Below are 17,152 nucleotides of genomic sequence, written 5' to 3'. Positions count from 1 at the left end.
CCCACCGTTAACGTTGAGTGATTCACGTGCCATGCAGGCGGTGTGGAGGTGCAACAGAGCAGCACAGCACCCCCCACATCTCACGGGCGGCCGTGTGGAAACGTGGAGGTTTAAAATGCTGCCAGACGTGGGGGGGGGGGAGTTTCGACTTTCCAGGATTGAGTTAAGCATTCACTTAGACTGGACTAAATACACTGCAATTTATTCGACTGCACGCAAAACACATGCTTTTGCATTACATCTTAAAATGCCTGAGATTTACAAAGAAAATAATAAAAATTAGATGGTGAGCATCTGTCATACACAAAATAATGGTAACAGAGAGACAGTGGAGAGAAAATGACACCCACATTATTGGTGGAATAGTCTATGTAACTAAGTGATGTTCTTTGTTTTGGGTTTAAAACGGCATTGAATCCAATTATCTTGGGTCAGTTGTTGGGTCAAACTAGCTTTTTGTTTAGTGTAGTTTGATCTTATTTTTTAATGTGTTTTTTGTTATTTGTGTGAAATCTAGCAGTTTATCGGTAGTCAGGCTGTCGCTGTCTGTCATGGGCCTTGCCTTGTTGAACAAGCAGGCTGTATGAATTCACCTGGCCCTTGGCAAACTCTCATCCTGGTGCTGCCAGTCTGTAACTGCTGGGCACACCCAAGAGCTGGGATTTCTGGGTTTGGTGTTCCAATCGTTAACAGTAATGGAAACCGTAACCATTGGTCTTGTTAAGAGAATTCGACCTAGTTTCTTGCACGTCTTGCATTCAGACATTTTCTAGAATAGTGTGACTTTGCCACATATTTTGCACTTCATAAATTCATTTATCAATATTTATAATTCACGTCCCATCTGGCCATATGCACTTTGTCGATTTCATTGCACAGTTCTTTAGTGTTTATTGATTAGGTTCTTTTTTACACTGGTAACAGTATTTGAAAGTAATAAAGAAGCCTAGATCGTGGGGGAGCAGTCGAGACTGTTACTGGTGGGTGTCGGGGAGCCGGTGGGTGGGAGGAGCCGTCCGTGAATGGGATTAGCCTGCTCTATTAATCTGTGATTACTGGGGACTGTCTATCCATGGAGCACCGCTATGTGGGTCGCGCCATATTGTCACGGAAGCCGGGGGAATCGCGCAACGTTGAAGAAATTCCTCAGCTTCTTGACACAGATGAGGATCCCGTAGAAACTACAGTGCTCGTTTCATCACCCTTCCTCCCTGCTCTCTAGTAGAGATTTCCCCTGGCATGGATCATTGGTATAGTCTAGCACAGTAGTTTGAAGAGAGTGTTTAATCGTTTGTTCTCCCCATGTGGGTCAGAGTGGCACATTCCAAATTGCTTGTGCTCCAACAAGCACAAGGAATTCCTTAGTTCTAACCTGTAAAAGAAAGCATTCATTTAAAAAGGGGGGTAGATGTCAAACTTCGGAATAAACTTTCCATTTGGCTATGATTTCTGTGGAGTTATTCGCATATTCTTACATAGCTCACTTTTCAGTTTTAACAATTTCACAGATTTTTTTTTTCCCACATCAAAAGTGGTTTACTGTTTAAATATTTTTTATTTAAATTTACACCATTATTAAACATCTAAAAGCGTTTTAACTATGGCGTGATGCAAAAATATCCCTTGGATTCCTTTGATGAGAATGAAAAGATCTTTTTTTCAATTATAATAATTATTATTATTACAGTGTATTAGTAAATATCGCTAAGCACGTTCAAATGATCTTAAGTGTACTAAACAGCTCACACATAGTTCAGTGACATCTCTCTAGGCCTGAGAGCAGATATATTGCCCTTGAAGCCTGCGTGTGGGCCGTCGCTTGTGAAACATGCTTGCGGCATTCTGGGGTGAACAGAGGGGCAGGAACGGTGATTTTTCACCCAATCACTTACGATGATGACACATCTTTGATCATTCTGCATTCTGCTGTGTCTGTCTTAGAGTCTGCCGTGCCTTTAAGAGGGGAAATGGAACTCTGGGAGCTCACTGGGAGCACAGGGGGTGGGGTGAACTGGTGTGGCAGATCTCCGGTTGACTAGCTAAGCTTTTCTGTTCTAAAAATTTTCATTGAAAACATACCGCGTGACTCAAAATGTCTCTCCTGCTTCTCCAGGGAAGATGCTTTTGTCAATTTTGTTACAAATCCGTAGGGCACAGTCATGACTGAAATGTGACGGATATCTGACTGGATTACGGTCATTAATGTCAACGGCGGACTGTAGCTTCAGGTTTTGTCCGGTAACGCAACAGATGCTTGGCATCTGGTCTCCACAGAAATGAATGGTCCTGTTCAAGGAACCTCAAAGACAATGTTTCAGCTGCTAATGAATGAGAGAGGATGAATTAGTAGTACTATTTAATGAGCTGAGCATTATCAATTAAGACATCATCTTTCTGCCAACCTGTTAACAGCTTGACCATCTTCCTAGTACTTCTTGACTTCATATTTACATCTCCAAAGCGGTGGTCATTCCAGTCTCGCCGTCATAAATGAAATATGAATTCTCAGAAAACTTTTTTACATGCTGTCAAGTGCCTCTAAGCTAAAATAAACTGGAAATGGGAGAATCCCGTAAGTGGCACAGAAATCCGAATTCGATTCCGGATGCATCCGAGAGTTCGCAGCACATCTGTCTGCCTGCCATTAATTTGAACTAGGGGTTTATTTTTTTTATAGAACAATTTGTCCGCCGTTTTCCATGTTACTGAATTCCACAGCTCTATTATTTTATTGGCTTTTAGAAGTTGGTTAGAAGGATGTGCTTATCAGTGAAGTGAAAACTCAAATTATCTTTACAGTGGTTTGGTACGCAGGTTTAAGCTGTAATTTCTTTTTTAACCAAATATCTTATTCTCTAGGCTGTGTTCCCAGGCTTGGTTTGTAGACAGTAACTTATATTTTTACTGTGGGTTTTCCTAAATAGAAAATGACATGTGTTTCTTAAAACATCGCTGGTGGTCAGACCCATGTCTGAGTGCCTGAAACGCTGGGTGAAGTTTAGCCGTCTGTCAGTGAAGCAAACAGGTTTTAGGGACAGAAGCGGTTTGACGGCACCCAGCGGGATGCCGTTTTGTGGGAAACGTGCCTCAATAAGAGCACGTCTCTGTGTCAAAGTCGCCTGAATCTGAAGTCTAGCGGACACTCTTAAACTCTTGTGGGATTATGGGAAAATTCTTGTGGCAATGGGGCAGCAAGGTGGTTTGGTGGGAAATGTTGCCTCACGCTTTGACGGGGCGGGGGTGGGGGTTTTGAATACCACCTCTGCTCTGTGTGTGGAGTTTCCCCCTGCTGTGCAAAGACAGGCTAACCAGTGTCTCTAGCTTGTGGGAAGTGTATCATTGTACCTGAGTATGTGTGTCTGTGTGCTCTGCAGTGGACTGGCATCCCATCCTGGGTGTCCTGCAGCCTGAACAGAACAATCAGTTGGAAGGTGGATGGATGATATAGCAGTGTCATAGAACTGATCTGCATACTTTTTATACAAATATCAGGTATGCCCACTGCATTAGTTTTAATTTGTTTCTAACAAGTATCAAGGGTAATTTTTCTCAATAATTTTTAACAGCTAGGAAATGTGTGGAAAAATCCCTTCCTGACATTTTATCTCAAGTCTTGTGGCATGTTGACTTCTTCTCGGCCAATTTCCTGCCGCCTCATTGTGTCATAACGAGCACAGCTTAAACAGGAAGTGGGAGTGATGGGCGGGAGTCCATAGGTGCCGAGGTGTCCGTGTCCCCCCTGCTCTGCATAGGAATGCTGTCAGCCGGGTAAGATTCCGACTGGATCCAGGTCGGACGGCCTCGATGCTCAACATGTGAACGTAACGATCTGTCATCCGTGACGAGTGACTTCCTGCACCGGGCCCAAGGGCAAGGGATAACATGTGCCGTAACTGACACGGGGGCCAATTCCGAGGAATCCTGAATGAGGCTCTGCCTGTCACGTTGCTCCTGTGTCCCCTCGCTCGCTTCCGCGTACAGGCCGAGCGCCATGCTGTTCCTACATGCCGTGGTATTTCTGTGTGCCCACATGATATCCTGTCAGTTTGCAGGGAAAGAAAAATCCCTGTTATTATGCCGGCAGCCCCTCTTACAGTGTGCTCACGGGATTATTAATAATAACTACTCGGTAAAGCACTCCAGTGGTTTATTAGTTAGCCTTAAATGCGAATCATTTCAGACTGATTCGAAACTGCATTTCAGTGCGTTCTTATCTATCTATCTATATTCTGCTATGTTAATTAGCGCTAATTATTGTTGTTTTTGTTATTGATACATTTTTCCGAGTAGTTATGTGGTTAGGTTATTGCTTTTTCCCTTATTTGAAAGCATCTTCTGTAGCTCCCTGTCTGGAAGCCTATCAAAATGCGTAGCTGAGAGCTGGCCCACAATTCCTCCATGTTTCCCGAACGTTTAGTTTATATCAGACCTTCACATCCTCAGCATAATTGCTGACCATACAGACTCTCAAAGTCCTGTATCTGGTCGCTTTGCATAATTATTACAACACAGTCTTATTCGGTTTTGATGGAATGCAGAGTTACAGAAGTAAACAGTTCTTCTGCAATGGGGAAGTGACTGACCGGTTGAGACTAACTAGGTACTTACTCTGTCTCACTTGCGGTCACCAGGAGCAGGAAGTAGGGCTCACCCCTTAGTACTGCAGTAAGAGATCGCTGACATGCGGCGTTACTCTACAGAGAGTGTCACACGCTGGAGCTCTGTGTCTCCTTGACGACGAGTAGGACGTTCTGCTATGAGGCTTGGGACGTCACCCTTACTTCTGCTGACCCTGATCAACTCTGCTTTCTGTTTCTCTCTGTTCCACCTTGATCCCCTCCTTCATTTTTCACTTTCTTCTGTGCCCTTCAGCTAGATGTATTGTATGTTTACCTGTTTATGTGACAGTGTATATATATTATTTGTAGTTGATTATTGTAAAATAGCTAGTTCTTTTAGCTCATGTTTTTTAGTTTTTCTTTTTATTTCAGTAGATTCACTTTGCACTCTTCAGTGAGTCTTCTCCAGCGCTGCTGGTTCGCTGTTTTGTCAACGGTCATTAATTGTAAATGCGCGCGTCCTTAATCTACCCCAGAATTAACACGTTATGTTGTCAGTCTGGACTAGCTGTTGTTTTCACAGTTTGTGCTTTGTCCGCGTATAATTACACGTCAGCCCTAACTGCTTGACAGGCGTTGTCCTCTAACCACCCCACCCCCCGACATCGACACCGGTTCCAGCCCCATTCGCCCCCGACATCAACCATCCTCCTCTCGAGCCCTTAATTAGCAGAACCCATCTGACGAATTTAGTCCCCGGAAAAAGGCGTCCAGTGGCCACTGTGTGGACGCACCCGCAGGGGGGACCTCCGGGGCCACTTGTGGCATCCTCTTGTGACAAATGTAGCCTTAAATTAATTGTTGGAGCCCTCCCCCCCTCTCAGCTATACCACCACCCCCGCTCCACACCCCACAACTCTGGAGCAAAGCCAAGATACAGTGTGTCTGGCAGTCTAAGCACCACCCCCTTTGCAAGTTTGAAATGGGAGCTGCCTGTGTCTCTGCTCCCTCCCGGCAAAGTGGCCGGGACTGCTGGAGTGTGGCGTGCGTGTCGGGGGAAGGAGCGATGGAGAGCTAGACAGGAAAGGGAGGATACGTCAATAACAGCTGCCTGTATCCCAGGTGAGGCCGCGAGCATGTGCTTCTCTCTCTCTCTCCCCCCTTCTCTCTTCCTCTCTCCCTCTCTCTTGTTTTTAACCCTTAAACTGTACGGGAAACGCCGCTTCCTGTCCCGTTGCGGGCCGCCACCGCCGCCGCTCCGAAAGCTGCTCCCCTCACCGTCTGCTGCCTCTCTGCCTGCACGTGAAGTTTTCCCGAAAAAAGCTTAACCTCACGCCGCCTCGGCCCATTGTCTCTGGAGCCCTCGCCGTCGTAATCTGAGTGCAAAGGAGCCGCCAGGAGCCCATTAGTGGCGACTCCATCTGTGATTGCTTTTGCCTGTGAAACCGGGAGACTGGCAATGAATAATTGATGCGTATTGTGCAGCTGCTGGACAGGCAGGCAGGGAGGGAGAGAGAGAGAGAGAGAGAGAGAGAGAGGGACTGAGCGAGTGCTCTGAGAGTGAGGGAAGAGGGAGGCTGGGAGAGAGAGAAACAGAAAGCTTGAAAATAGCTACTGGCTCCATAGTGCCGAGATTAAGGCCGGCCTGTATGCCTTTGTTCAGCTGTGGCAGATCGTAGCTAAGAAGTGTTTCCAGACACATGAGCCCTTTTCTGTGCGATGAAGAGAGGAGAATAAGACAGGCCGAGGCGTCGCCGGGCTGCTCGCGGGTAAGTCTGGCAGAGGGGCGCACAAGCAGGCACGCCAGCGCGTGTGTGTGCGTGTCTCTGCGTGCGTGCGTGTGTGCGTGCGTGCGTGAGCAAGCGCGCGTGACGGAGGCGGGGGTGGTCTCCGCGCCGCAGTGAAGAGACACATCTAAGGGGGGTAGTCAGCATCTGAGAACGGGGATGAAGGGAAATCCGCGTTCGGTGGGGTGTGAGTATGCTGCCTGGAGGTTTGGAGTTTGGGTGGAGCGGCCTGCATCCCCCATTTAGCTCTTAACTACAAGGAGTGGCAAAGTTTGGGCCGGAACCTCTCCGGTAGACCCATAACCGCTGACGCCTGACCCAGTTGCTGCCCGCCGGGGAAGGGTCACGCCGCCTCCCATCATCTCCCGCAGATGGGCTGACCTACTTGAAGTTGTATCTCTTGCAAGGCTTTCGGTAGTTTGATGGTGGAGACGGGGCCAGGTGGTCCCATACTCCCGGCCAGGCGATTCTGCAAAGACAGACCTCATTGGAGGTGGGGGGTGAGGAGTGGCTGAGGTGTAGATCCAGTGGGAGAAATCCACTAGATCCCCATGACTTGTTTCGTTTCTGGATATAGAACCATGTTCTCCACTTCTGTGTCCGGCAGTCTGATGTGAGGTCAGATTTGTTTAAGCACGGCCGAATGTTTATTTAAAAGCACGGAGCGGTGATTTGCTGGCACTGATCCGCTTCTGGTGCTTGGCCTCTGCACTGGGTGTGCGCCAATTACCGGCACACTCACCAGTCCATTGCAGCGAGTTCAGGCCCGGCCGTCTTGGTGCGGCTCGGGTGCGTACGGCCTCCAGAACCACAGGAGCCCTGACGATTACTCTTTGTCCAAAGGAAGTGTAGAAATAAGACCGAAAGAGAGACGTGTTGGTTGAGCCTGTCATCTCTAGCCCTTATTTCCCAGAATTCCCCTGGACCTTGCGCTCTCCCTCAGTCTGGCCAGAACTCCTCCGAACCCCCTTGCCATGACCTCGTTTGCGCCCCCCCCCCAAGGATTAATTTTCTCTGTGTGTGACTCTCTGTGAAAGGCGGGTGTTTTTCAGGGATATTCCTAGCAAACGCTCGTCTCCCGCGCCCCGACGGTGTGCATCTTGCTGCCGCCGCCATTCCTGTATGCCTTTGTGCCCCCCTCATTCTCACTCCCCCGTTGTTTTGTACAGACTGTCATCGACACGCCAAGGCATTCATGCCTCCCCTTATTTATTTATTTCACCCTCAGTCAGTCGCCTTAGTGCAGCAGTGCCGTCTTGTACCACCCATTCATTCCTTCGGTGCCGGGACAGAACAGGCTCTGTACTTGTTTCCAGCATCCCGGCGAGTCGTGAACCAGCCTGGAAAGAGGCGCAGCTGGTGTCTCCACGGAGCCTCAGAGGGCTTTCGGGTATATTAATGAGGGAATACGAGTCCATTTAATGTGGGTCGTTACTGCGATGCTCACAGTCTTCCCCAGACAGGAATTAGGCGAGAAAGCAACTGGGTTCCATGCCGCATCTTCCCCTTGCCTGAATCGTTTGCTCCTTTTTTTTCCCTCTCTCTCCACCTCGTTCTTGTTTTCGGTTGTTCATCTCTGTTGAGCATGGCAAGATGTCGGTGAGGTCTATTAACGAAGGCCGCGGCCTCACGGATGGCCGGCGTGCAGTCAGACGTCAATCGATGGGTCTCTTTCGTGCTGTGAATTCCCCCACTGGCCATTTGCCGATGCTAGAAACGCCGGTGTTCCCTGAAATGCTGACCTGATCAAATATTCATGTGGCCGCCTTCCAAGGCTGGTTAACTGGTATTGTGACGCATTAAGCAGTGAGGTTTAGTCTTTAAGGACTTTTACATATGCCTTTGAAGGTGGTGGGTTTGAATCCCAATTGGGATCTTGTTACATTCAGGAATTATGAGACTTGTAATGCCTTAATGCACATTCAGATACAAGAGTTGACCAGGGAGCATTTGTTTACTTTGGTGCAGTTTGGCTTTGTGCTTAATAAGGGCTTGTCTGTGTTGCGTACAGTCTGTTGTCAGTAACCGCATGTCAGTGCGTGTGTCTGTCACTGTCACTGTCGTGTTCCTGTCCATTCCTGTCCTGCATAGTCTGACGTGAGTTACACGGCCATGCACAAGCATACACATGGCCTACTCGCAGTCCTAATGACATGTTTGTTTTGAGGCGATTGCGGTTCAGTAAAGTACAGTACTGTGCACAGATCTTAAGCAGCCAAAGAAAATGATGCTTCATCTTCTTGTTGGTGTAAAACTATGATATGTCTGTCAAAGTGTGTCAGCTTAGTTATTTCAAGTCCTTCACCACAATATTTGCAGTTACCATTTCAATACATGTGTATTTTTTGACTTGATCACTAAACCACCTTATTAGACTAATCAGTACCTCATTGAATTATTTAATTTATTAGTTGAGCTGGTGGTAAAATTTAAGGAACACATGGAATGGCTGAGGTGCCCTTGAGAAGAAGTTTGTCTAGCTGTTCAAGAAGTCAGTAACTTTTTTGGAGAACTGAAGAAATTCTTTAGTTTTTATTGTGTTACTGTTAATTTGCATATGTTCTAATTTTAAATTCAGCTTTTCTTCTGAGTAAATGTACACTTGCTAGCCAGGTAAATAGCCTTAAACATTTTCTCTTCCTGTATAAGACTTTTGCACAGCACTGTATATTGTGTGTTGAGGATTGTTCATAGATGAGTTGGGGGAGGGGAAGTGAGATCCGGCCCTTGATCTGAGTTTGCCTGCAAACTGGTTTCCTAAGGGATGTAGATGCCGGGATGGTATGTATGGGCAGTGAGAGACATCAGCGTCCCCTCTGGCACCCCCTCTCAGGGACACTGCTGTCCTTGACTTTACTTACATGCCTCCTGTCTCCTCTAGGTCTCTGCCATTCACTGTTCCATCACACTGTCAACTGGTCATTTAGTCTGTACGAAGCCTCGTTCCGGCACGAATACCCCGTCGCCACATTGCTAACAGGTTGGGCATATCAGTAGAGGAATTTGAATAACTGCTGCTTCCCAAACGGACTTCCCAACAAATCTGTGGCTTCGTTATTGGAGTCATATCAGTGTGGGTGTCTTTTAGCTGGGTCATGCCTATATGTGGTATGGCAGCCCACAAGTGAAGCACCTCAATGCCAGATGATATCAAATCCATCAAAGAGGAAGCATCGGAACATTGTTGTTTTACCCTGGAAATCGGCAAGGTTCACGTGAAGGTCTGACGAATATTCCAGTAAACGGGGGTTTGTTAGAGGCTCGCTTTGCCTGCCCCCCCACCTCCCCAGGCGGAGTGCCTGCCGCCCCCAGTCTATCACGTCCCTCCCCCACTCCCACCCCCGCCCTAAAGCTCTCTCATTCCTTCTGTGGTGTACAGACTGATCTCCAGCATGCTGTTTCTGCCCCAGTAAAATGTTGAATTTGAACCCTACAGAAACCATCACCTGCAGGAGGTGTCAGAGTGACTCAGGTACTCCTTAAATGTTCTGCTGTCGTGCGGCTTGTGAAGTACAGCGGCGAAGCACTGCTTCCTCCACCCCCATCCTCACTCCCCCCCATCGCCTGCGTCCGCCCTGTGGGTTGCGCAGTCAAGCTGCTTTGACTGTGCCTGCTTATTTCTTTCTCTCCCAGTTCATCCATTCCTTTATCTGGCTGTTTATTTGTTGTATTTGGGTTTGGATTGGCATGAGGGCGGGGCCACAGGTGTATCCCATTGGCTGCTGACTGGTTGTCTGTTGCCGTTTCGTAGACGCATGCTTGTTGAGATGTACAGCCTTTTCCCCTTGTTATCATAGCCAAACATTGCCATTATATTCTCACACTTTTAATGAGGTACAATAGAATAGTGATACTTTATTAATCCCCATGGGGAAATTCTTTTTTTCACTTACCCTGTCTTACTCTCCATGAGACACTCAGACACATTTAAAGGTGAGAGCAAGCTTGGGGGTCACAGCACAGGGTAAGCCAGCACGCAGCACCCCTGGGGGGGGGGGGGGTTATGGCTCTTACTCAGGGGCCCAAGGGTGGCATCAGTCTGTCAGCCCTGCAATCGAACCGACGACCTTCCGTTCATGGACACAGAGCTCTGACCTGCTGAGGCGCACAAGTCATGTATAGAAAATAATACATTTTATTCTGTATACATGAGATCTTTGCATATTGGTGGGTGAGTCGAGAGGCCACAATTCTCCTCTGCACATCATACATGTCTGTCTGGGTCCATTATGACTGAATGGTCGGCAGAGCTCCAGCCCGTAAGCAGCCATATGAAATTACCATCCAGCAGAATAGTGTGTTGTGGGTGCAATAGGGGGCATCAATACCCTGGCAGATTCAGGGGGGGGCAGCACTTTACAAGGGCCCTTGAATTATAAAACTATATAATGGCAAGGAGCCCATGGTGACATTTTGTCAGAAGGCCCAGAATTCCTCACTACATCACTGGCTATACGCATCATATAAACTCTGCATGACTTCGGTAACTGTCTCCACCGACTCTCTGCACACCTTACGGAGCGTGCTCCGCCAAGGGCCTCTCCCCACGCCAGCGCCGCCCGGCTCTCGGGTCGCTTGGGTCCTGGCGCCGCCTGTGCGGCCCGAATGCCCTCATTGTGTCCGGCTCGCCCTTAATTAGTCACCGTCGTTACAGGCATGGACTTGCGCCGCTCCCTTTGTTGGCGGCAGCCTGTTGCTCGGGGAAACAATCGGGGGGGAGGAGGCAGAGCGGCCGCTTTCCTGCGCACGGTGGCTTGGATAATCTGCCGTCAGCAGCGTACATGCAGGGCCCCGGGGGATGTTCGAGATGCCACTTCCAAAAATAATGCGGAGAGCTCTACTGAACTCTGCTTCTGACGCCAAGTGTTTCCCCCCCCCCCCCCCCTCTAGAGCATTGTTGAAAAAAAATATCGCATGATGAGCTAGCCCCCCACTCCATGGACCACTAGATCATCACGTAATTATACGGGGGAGATAGTTTTAGAGTATTTTAATGCGCCCCCTTCAGGGCGGGTTGCGGTAGGACGCAGCAGTTGTTGTTGCGAGACGAGTCCTGCAGACAGCTCATCTTGTCGGGGCTCTGTGATTGTGACTCTCAAGGAGTAGTATCTGTGCCATCTGGACCTAAAGCACGCCCCGCTGAGTTAAGATGTGGGATTCTGGTTGGGTCAGTCACTAAATCAGCTTTGCTCTTTACAAGGAAGCACACACATTACCAGATTGAAGATTAAATGTAGGTTAGGGGGATTTTTTGACTGATTTCTAAGGAATTAATTGGTGCAGGGACAAGGGACAGGCAGTGCATTGGATTTGTACGTGTGTGTTCTCCAGGAATGGCGTGCGGACTTTTGTACTGTTTACGCGCCTGGTGCGATTATTGGTCACTGCCCTGGCCTACTTCTTTTGATTGGCTGTTGGTATGGAGATGGCTCCATAGAAAGGCTCACAACTCTGCTCTTCTTCTGTGTTTCCATCCACCACATTTTTTGTACAATTACAGTTTTGTGTCTGATTAATGACCAGTTTACAGATATATTGCATTATTAGTTTATCGTCCTAAGTATTATTTTAATCTGTTTTCATGTAATTTATCGCAAGCTTCTTGCATCTTATTTTAAGAAGAACCATATCATGTTTGAACTAAATAAGGAATCACTTGTGTTTATTTGAAAAGAGAATGCCGGTTTTTGCTCAGACATGCAGGAAAATGCAGTCGCCAGAATCCCTTTTTGCATGAAGCAGATTGTGCTTAATAATCCAGGGCCCTGCCCTCTAAACTAAGTGCGGTTAATCACAAGTACTGTGGTGAACTGGTTCTTATGAGTTATACCTCCCTGGGCCTGGCAGATGCCAGCCGTTACGTCAGATTTTCAAGAGAAACACTGAAGTTCGCTCCGTCTCTGGCGCTCAGACGACGACAAAAGGACATTGTCTGCCGGATCGGCGGCCCAGAAAGTCCGATCCCCGCGTCGGGCACCTCCCGGCCCGCGTCCCCGAGTCACATATGCTCGTGGCTGCACTGGTACCTCATTGGCAGGGATCGGACGTCGCGGGACAGGGGGGAGAAAAAATGGCAAAGCTCCGTGGCCATGTGGCTGGCGGGGGAGGGAGGCGTTTAAGCCGGGCCAGTTAGGGAATGGCCCGTGAAAGCCAGCCAGCGAGTCTGTGTGCCTCTCTGTGCGTCGACGGGTTTAAGTACTCATTGACACGGTTCCAGTGCCAGTCGCGGCTTTCTGGAGGGACGGAGGGAATGGGGGGGGGAGGAGAGACTTTATCAGGGCTGGACAGGGAGGCTCTGCTCACTGTATCAGTGAATTTGCTCTCAGTGGAAGGGCCCTTAAACAAACAATGCGTCACATGACTCCTGGAGGTAATAAAGCAATCAGGGCCTGGGCGCCGTGTCTTTCGAGCTGCCGTATAACCCCCCTCCTGGCAGACACACCCTGGTTTACCTAGCTCCTAAGGCGGGGGTAATGCCTGCGGTCCGCAGCGTAAAGGTGCTCACCTGCCAGAGTACACGGAGAGGACAGGCCTGCCTCCATTTGCCGGATTTTTAAATAATTATCTGCACGATGCACAGCACTCACTTTAAGCAAGCGGCCATGTCCGCTGGCCACGGGAGACGTCTGTCTGATAGGGTTATGTGCATGTGCTTCTAATTGACATTACACCATATGTTGCGTAACATCACGTAATAGGATATAAGGCTGTAATTACATCAGGCCATTACAGAAGAACACGCTGCTACTTGTTTTTGGTTTTTATTGTTTTCAGCACAGTGTTTTGTGCAGCACTTTCAACGGCGAGTACTAGTCAGTCTGGTCGCTAGTTTCGACAGATGAACCAAACCATGTGGGAAGATGAGATATTTTTGAACTCTCTGGTTGTCTCGGGTCTATCAGATTTCCGGTCTGGTGCGGTTTTCTTAGAGGGCCTTTTTGTGTTTTTTTTTTCTTTTCTGGAAGGGATGGAGGGAATGCGGCTACTCGCTTTTGGCATGGACTTCGCTGCCCAGTTTGGCAAGCGCTCTTTATTTGTTGTTACGGTCTCACGCTGCCGGAGTGGAGAGCGCCCGGCCTGTCACGTGACTAAAGCAGGCCCTCATGTGACTGGAACACAAAGTGAGGCTCTGATCCACGGCCGGAACACGTGCAGGCTCCTCTGTGATTTAAGCAAGTAAATCATGTACGTCAACGTGACTGATAAAGCCACTCTGTTCAGCTACTGCAGTCAGAGGCCGCTCGACAGAGCAGGGATGTTCTTAGCTAGCCTTTACCCTGGGTGCAGACCGTGTAAGCGGTGCATTTCCAAACGATGGGCGTGTCTCGTTTTCCTTGTAATGTGGATCGTGCGATGGAAAAGGTTGACGGATTATCGCAAAGTTGTCAAGTGCCGCAAAACGGGAAGGTCCTCGGCATCCGTTCAGTCGGGGACACACTCTGGTAGATGCTGCATCTCAGGTACATGGCGAGACCCAAGAGTTGGACCTTTATGTCCTGAGTCGACGTTGAGGGGTTACTGGGGCCTCACAAGCAGTGCTGGGGTGAGCATCTCATCCCAAAAGTAGCCATGAGGGTGGGGGAAGGAGTGAGGCGGGGCCAAGGAGTCAGGCCAGCTTAGCGTGGGGAGTCCGCTAAGGGGATCAGACGGGAATACTTTGCACGGCTTTTAAGGTGATTCCGGTAACCAGGGCGATGGGGCTCCCCCCGGCCCTTTCTTTGGGAATTTACTTCCACCAGCAGGAGGGCCACACATTCACAGGCCACACAAAAAAAAACAACAAAAAAAGGCGGCTGCTGAGGGTCCCAGCTGGCAGTGCAGTGAAGAGGCTCCCTTAGAAACACAAGTGGGGAGGGGGGGGGGGGGGGGAGCTGGGGGTCACCGGGATCCCCAAACGGCTGCCAGCTCCACCAGACGCTCCCCCGCTCATCCCCCCACCCCACCCTTTGTGTTCCACTCATGCCATAGCTGGCTCCACCTCTATGCTAGGCTAACTTAGCTTATGTAGAATAGCCTGCCCCCTACTGGGCTTTTGCAGCAAACGCATGCACACTCAGATTTATTTCATTAGCTGCTTGTCTAGGTGTTTGAGTAAAGGCTTTTGTTTTTCTGACTTAAGGACCAGTAATCAGTTGTATTTTATTGATCTGCTTGTCGCTTGGCTGCAAGCATCGGGTCCGTGGATCCTGGGCTCATCAGCGTGGCGCGGTCTGGACCGCCAGCAGCGCCCACCCCCCTTCTGGCGCCTGGCAGCTCCGCGTCTGGCAGCGGGCGGCATGTGGGTGCCTTGCCAGGCTGCTCCGGCTCCGACATGACGAGCCACAGTTGGCCGCGGCAGAGAGTGCCAGGCGGCAGGCCGGTGCCCCCCGGTGGATGGAGGAGCAGGTGTCTGCTGGGTTGGGGGGGGGGGGCTGCACACTGGAGGCCTTGGCGTTGGCTTTACCTGCCCTGCCGGCTTCCTTGGACTCCCCCCGCACCCCGTGCCAAGGCCAGGACACAGCTGGGCCCGCACACCCGGTGGACGTGGGATCAGGGGGTGTCCTTGCAGGATTTGTACCCAAAAAAACAAGGGATCGGCTACAGAAGAGTAGCTTTCATTTACTAGGTAGTCTTTGCTCTTTCCGGGTCTGAAGCAGGAACTGTGTGGCTGTCTGTACGTGCCTGTCTGTGCCCGTGTGTGCCAGTGCCTTGTGAGTGCCTGTGTGTGTGTGTGTGTGTGTGTGTGTGTGTGTGTGTGTGTGTGTGCCTGTGTGTGTGTCTGTGTGTGTGTGTGGTTTGGGGTGGTAACGCCGGGATGAAACTGTTCCTGTGTGTCTCCTTAGAAGGGCGAAAGACTTCAGCGAAAGGAAAATTGGATAACTGTCAAGAAGCAAGCAGGCCTAATTTATCATGTGTCCCAAGGGTATTATGATAGGAGGAAAAACCCAGGGCCAGAAAAGGGCCATCGAGCCACCCACTCTCCCCCGGCATCTCACTGCTCTCTGCAGTTCACCACCGAGACACCGGCCCCGGCCCGGCTGCATGTGGGCCGGGCCACCGTGCGCCGTGAAGCTCAGATCGGGCCCCCAGGTTCTGATTTGCTCTCAGGTTTCAGTGTCCGACTCGAAGCAGAAACAGATGAGTTTATGGGGTCCTGGCTGTGCCTGTGGGGGGTGCCTTAAATCCTTTTGTGTTCCCCCTGGCTGTCCTAGGGGGGAGGTGTGGAGTGGGGGAGCTGCAGGGAGGGTGACTGGGGGGGTTGAGGTCCCTGGGCCCCTGCGTCCCTCTGTTTTGCATACTGCTGTGCCAGAGCCCACGTGAACCTCCCTGCTCTTTAACGTGACTCTCCTCAGCCAGAGTGAATTGTGTGGGGCGGGGGCTGAGCTGTTGCTAATGGCAGGGTGGAATGACTCCCATTTAAGTAATGATACCGCCCCCCCCCCCCCCGCCGGCTCGCCGTTTGGCACAGGAGCCAGTCACCACTTTGCTTGCGTTTAGCAACTTCGGCTATTTGCAGCTGCTTAATTACCCCAATTAGCCTGGTTGCGTAAGTCCACGGGTCGGGCGTGGTGCGGCGCGTGCGGTCCTTACTCTCGTCCCGCACCGCATTACGCATTTCTCATGCCCTGCGGCATCCCCCGGCACCGGATTGCCCGCAGTCCGCTGTTCCGATTTACCGCCGTTTATCGCCGTGACGACGGGTCTCTCAGACCCAGGGCCTGTGCTGGAATGCTGCCGACACGTGAGGCCTGCGCATCCGCGCATGCGAGGGCCGCTATTGAGGGCGGATTACAGGCGGGCCGGCCCCATCGCTTTGTACTCACGTGGGCCGCTTCCCGCTCGTTCTGAGTTGTGCCGTGTCCCGTGAGACAGAGAGCTGGACGCGTGACTCTGTTGTTCCTTAGAGCCCGTGCCCGGTGACCCCTCGATCCACGCCGGGAGCTGAACTGATCGATACCCGGACAGTCAGTAGTGTGACCGTCTTCTGACACCTGCCTAGAAGGAGCGGAGCGACCCAGCTGCTCATTGTGGTGATCCGAGCCGGGGAGGAGGGGACCAGGAGGCGCGGAGGGATTTCTGGCACCATCTGTACGCGTCTTTTGTATTCCCCTCCTAATCTTTACACATAGACTCTGGCTCATGTGCTTGGTGTTCAAATGGATGGGCTGGGGGGGCTCGGGGGGGGGGGGGGGGGCGTGGTTTGCACCACACACGTTTGTCTCCGGGTGGGTATTATCTCTTGGCTGATGAATAGTGCACAGCTACTCTTGCTGTTTTTCTGTCTCTAATACCCCCTAAATGTGGGCGTTAAAGGGCTTGCTGTGGGGGGGGGGCACGTTGAATGATCCACTCATTCCGTTTTTAATTCCCTCTCTGGTTGGTACTTAGATATGTGCTCTGAGGGGCCGCTATGGCATCCAACCCTTTGCCACGAGGTCTAGCCTGGAGAATGTGGGCGGAGCTATGCGTTATTGTTCGATATGTCCCTTTTGCTTGTGTACACCCCCCCCCCCCCCCCCATCAGGTAATTTTTTGCTCCAAGCTCCAAAGTACCTGGCCGGCCCACGGCCATGAGAGAAGCTGCGCTGGTGAGCTCCCATTTCTCACACCGAATGTTTTCTGCCAACTGTGATTTTGGCCGGTGGTGGGTTGCTGGGAGAGAGAGAGACAGAGAGAGAGAGAAAGCGCTGTTTCGGTGCATGGTTCGCTTCACCCGTCACATTTCCCGTGTCGACGTTCCCCTCCCCACCTTAGAGAAGAGGAAATGCAGTCTTTTGTATCTGGCAAGATGCTAAGGATGCACTGCAGATGAGAAGCGTATGATTT

At 50.4% G+C, this 17,152-nt stretch overlaps 1 protein-coding gene across 11 annotated transcripts in view; it reads left to right on the top strand.

The window, feature by feature from the left end:
* zmiz1a (zinc finger, MIZ-type containing 1a) overlaps positions 1-17,152 on the top strand; it is a 112,891-nt gene that overhangs the window by 82,583 nt on the left and 13,156 nt on the right. Inside the window, exon 1 of one of the 11 annotated variants that reach the window (XM_023808120.2) lies at positions 4,961-5,681. The exons of 8 other annotated variants lie outside the window; for them this stretch is intronic. Coding sequence is in view for 1 of the 3 variants with exons in the window: in XM_072703799.1 (XP_072559900.1) it covers positions 9,761-9,818 (58 nt within the window). In the remaining 2 variants the exon portion in view is untranslated. Of the gene's footprint in view, positions 1-4,960; positions 5,682-5,706; positions 6,329-9,745; positions 9,819-17,152 lie in introns of those variants that run through there. 2 more of the 11 variants (XM_023808119.2, XM_072703799.1) reach the window with 2 other exon arrangements.

Source organism: Paramormyrops kingsleyae, chromosome 20 (genome assembly GCF_048594095.1).
Source record: "Paramormyrops kingsleyae isolate MSU_618 chromosome 20, PKINGS_0.4, whole genome shotgun sequence".
Lineage (NCBI taxonomy): Eukaryota > Metazoa > Chordata > Actinopteri > Osteoglossiformes > Mormyridae > Paramormyrops > Paramormyrops kingsleyae.
This window is presented reverse-complemented; position numbering and strand designations above follow the sequence as displayed.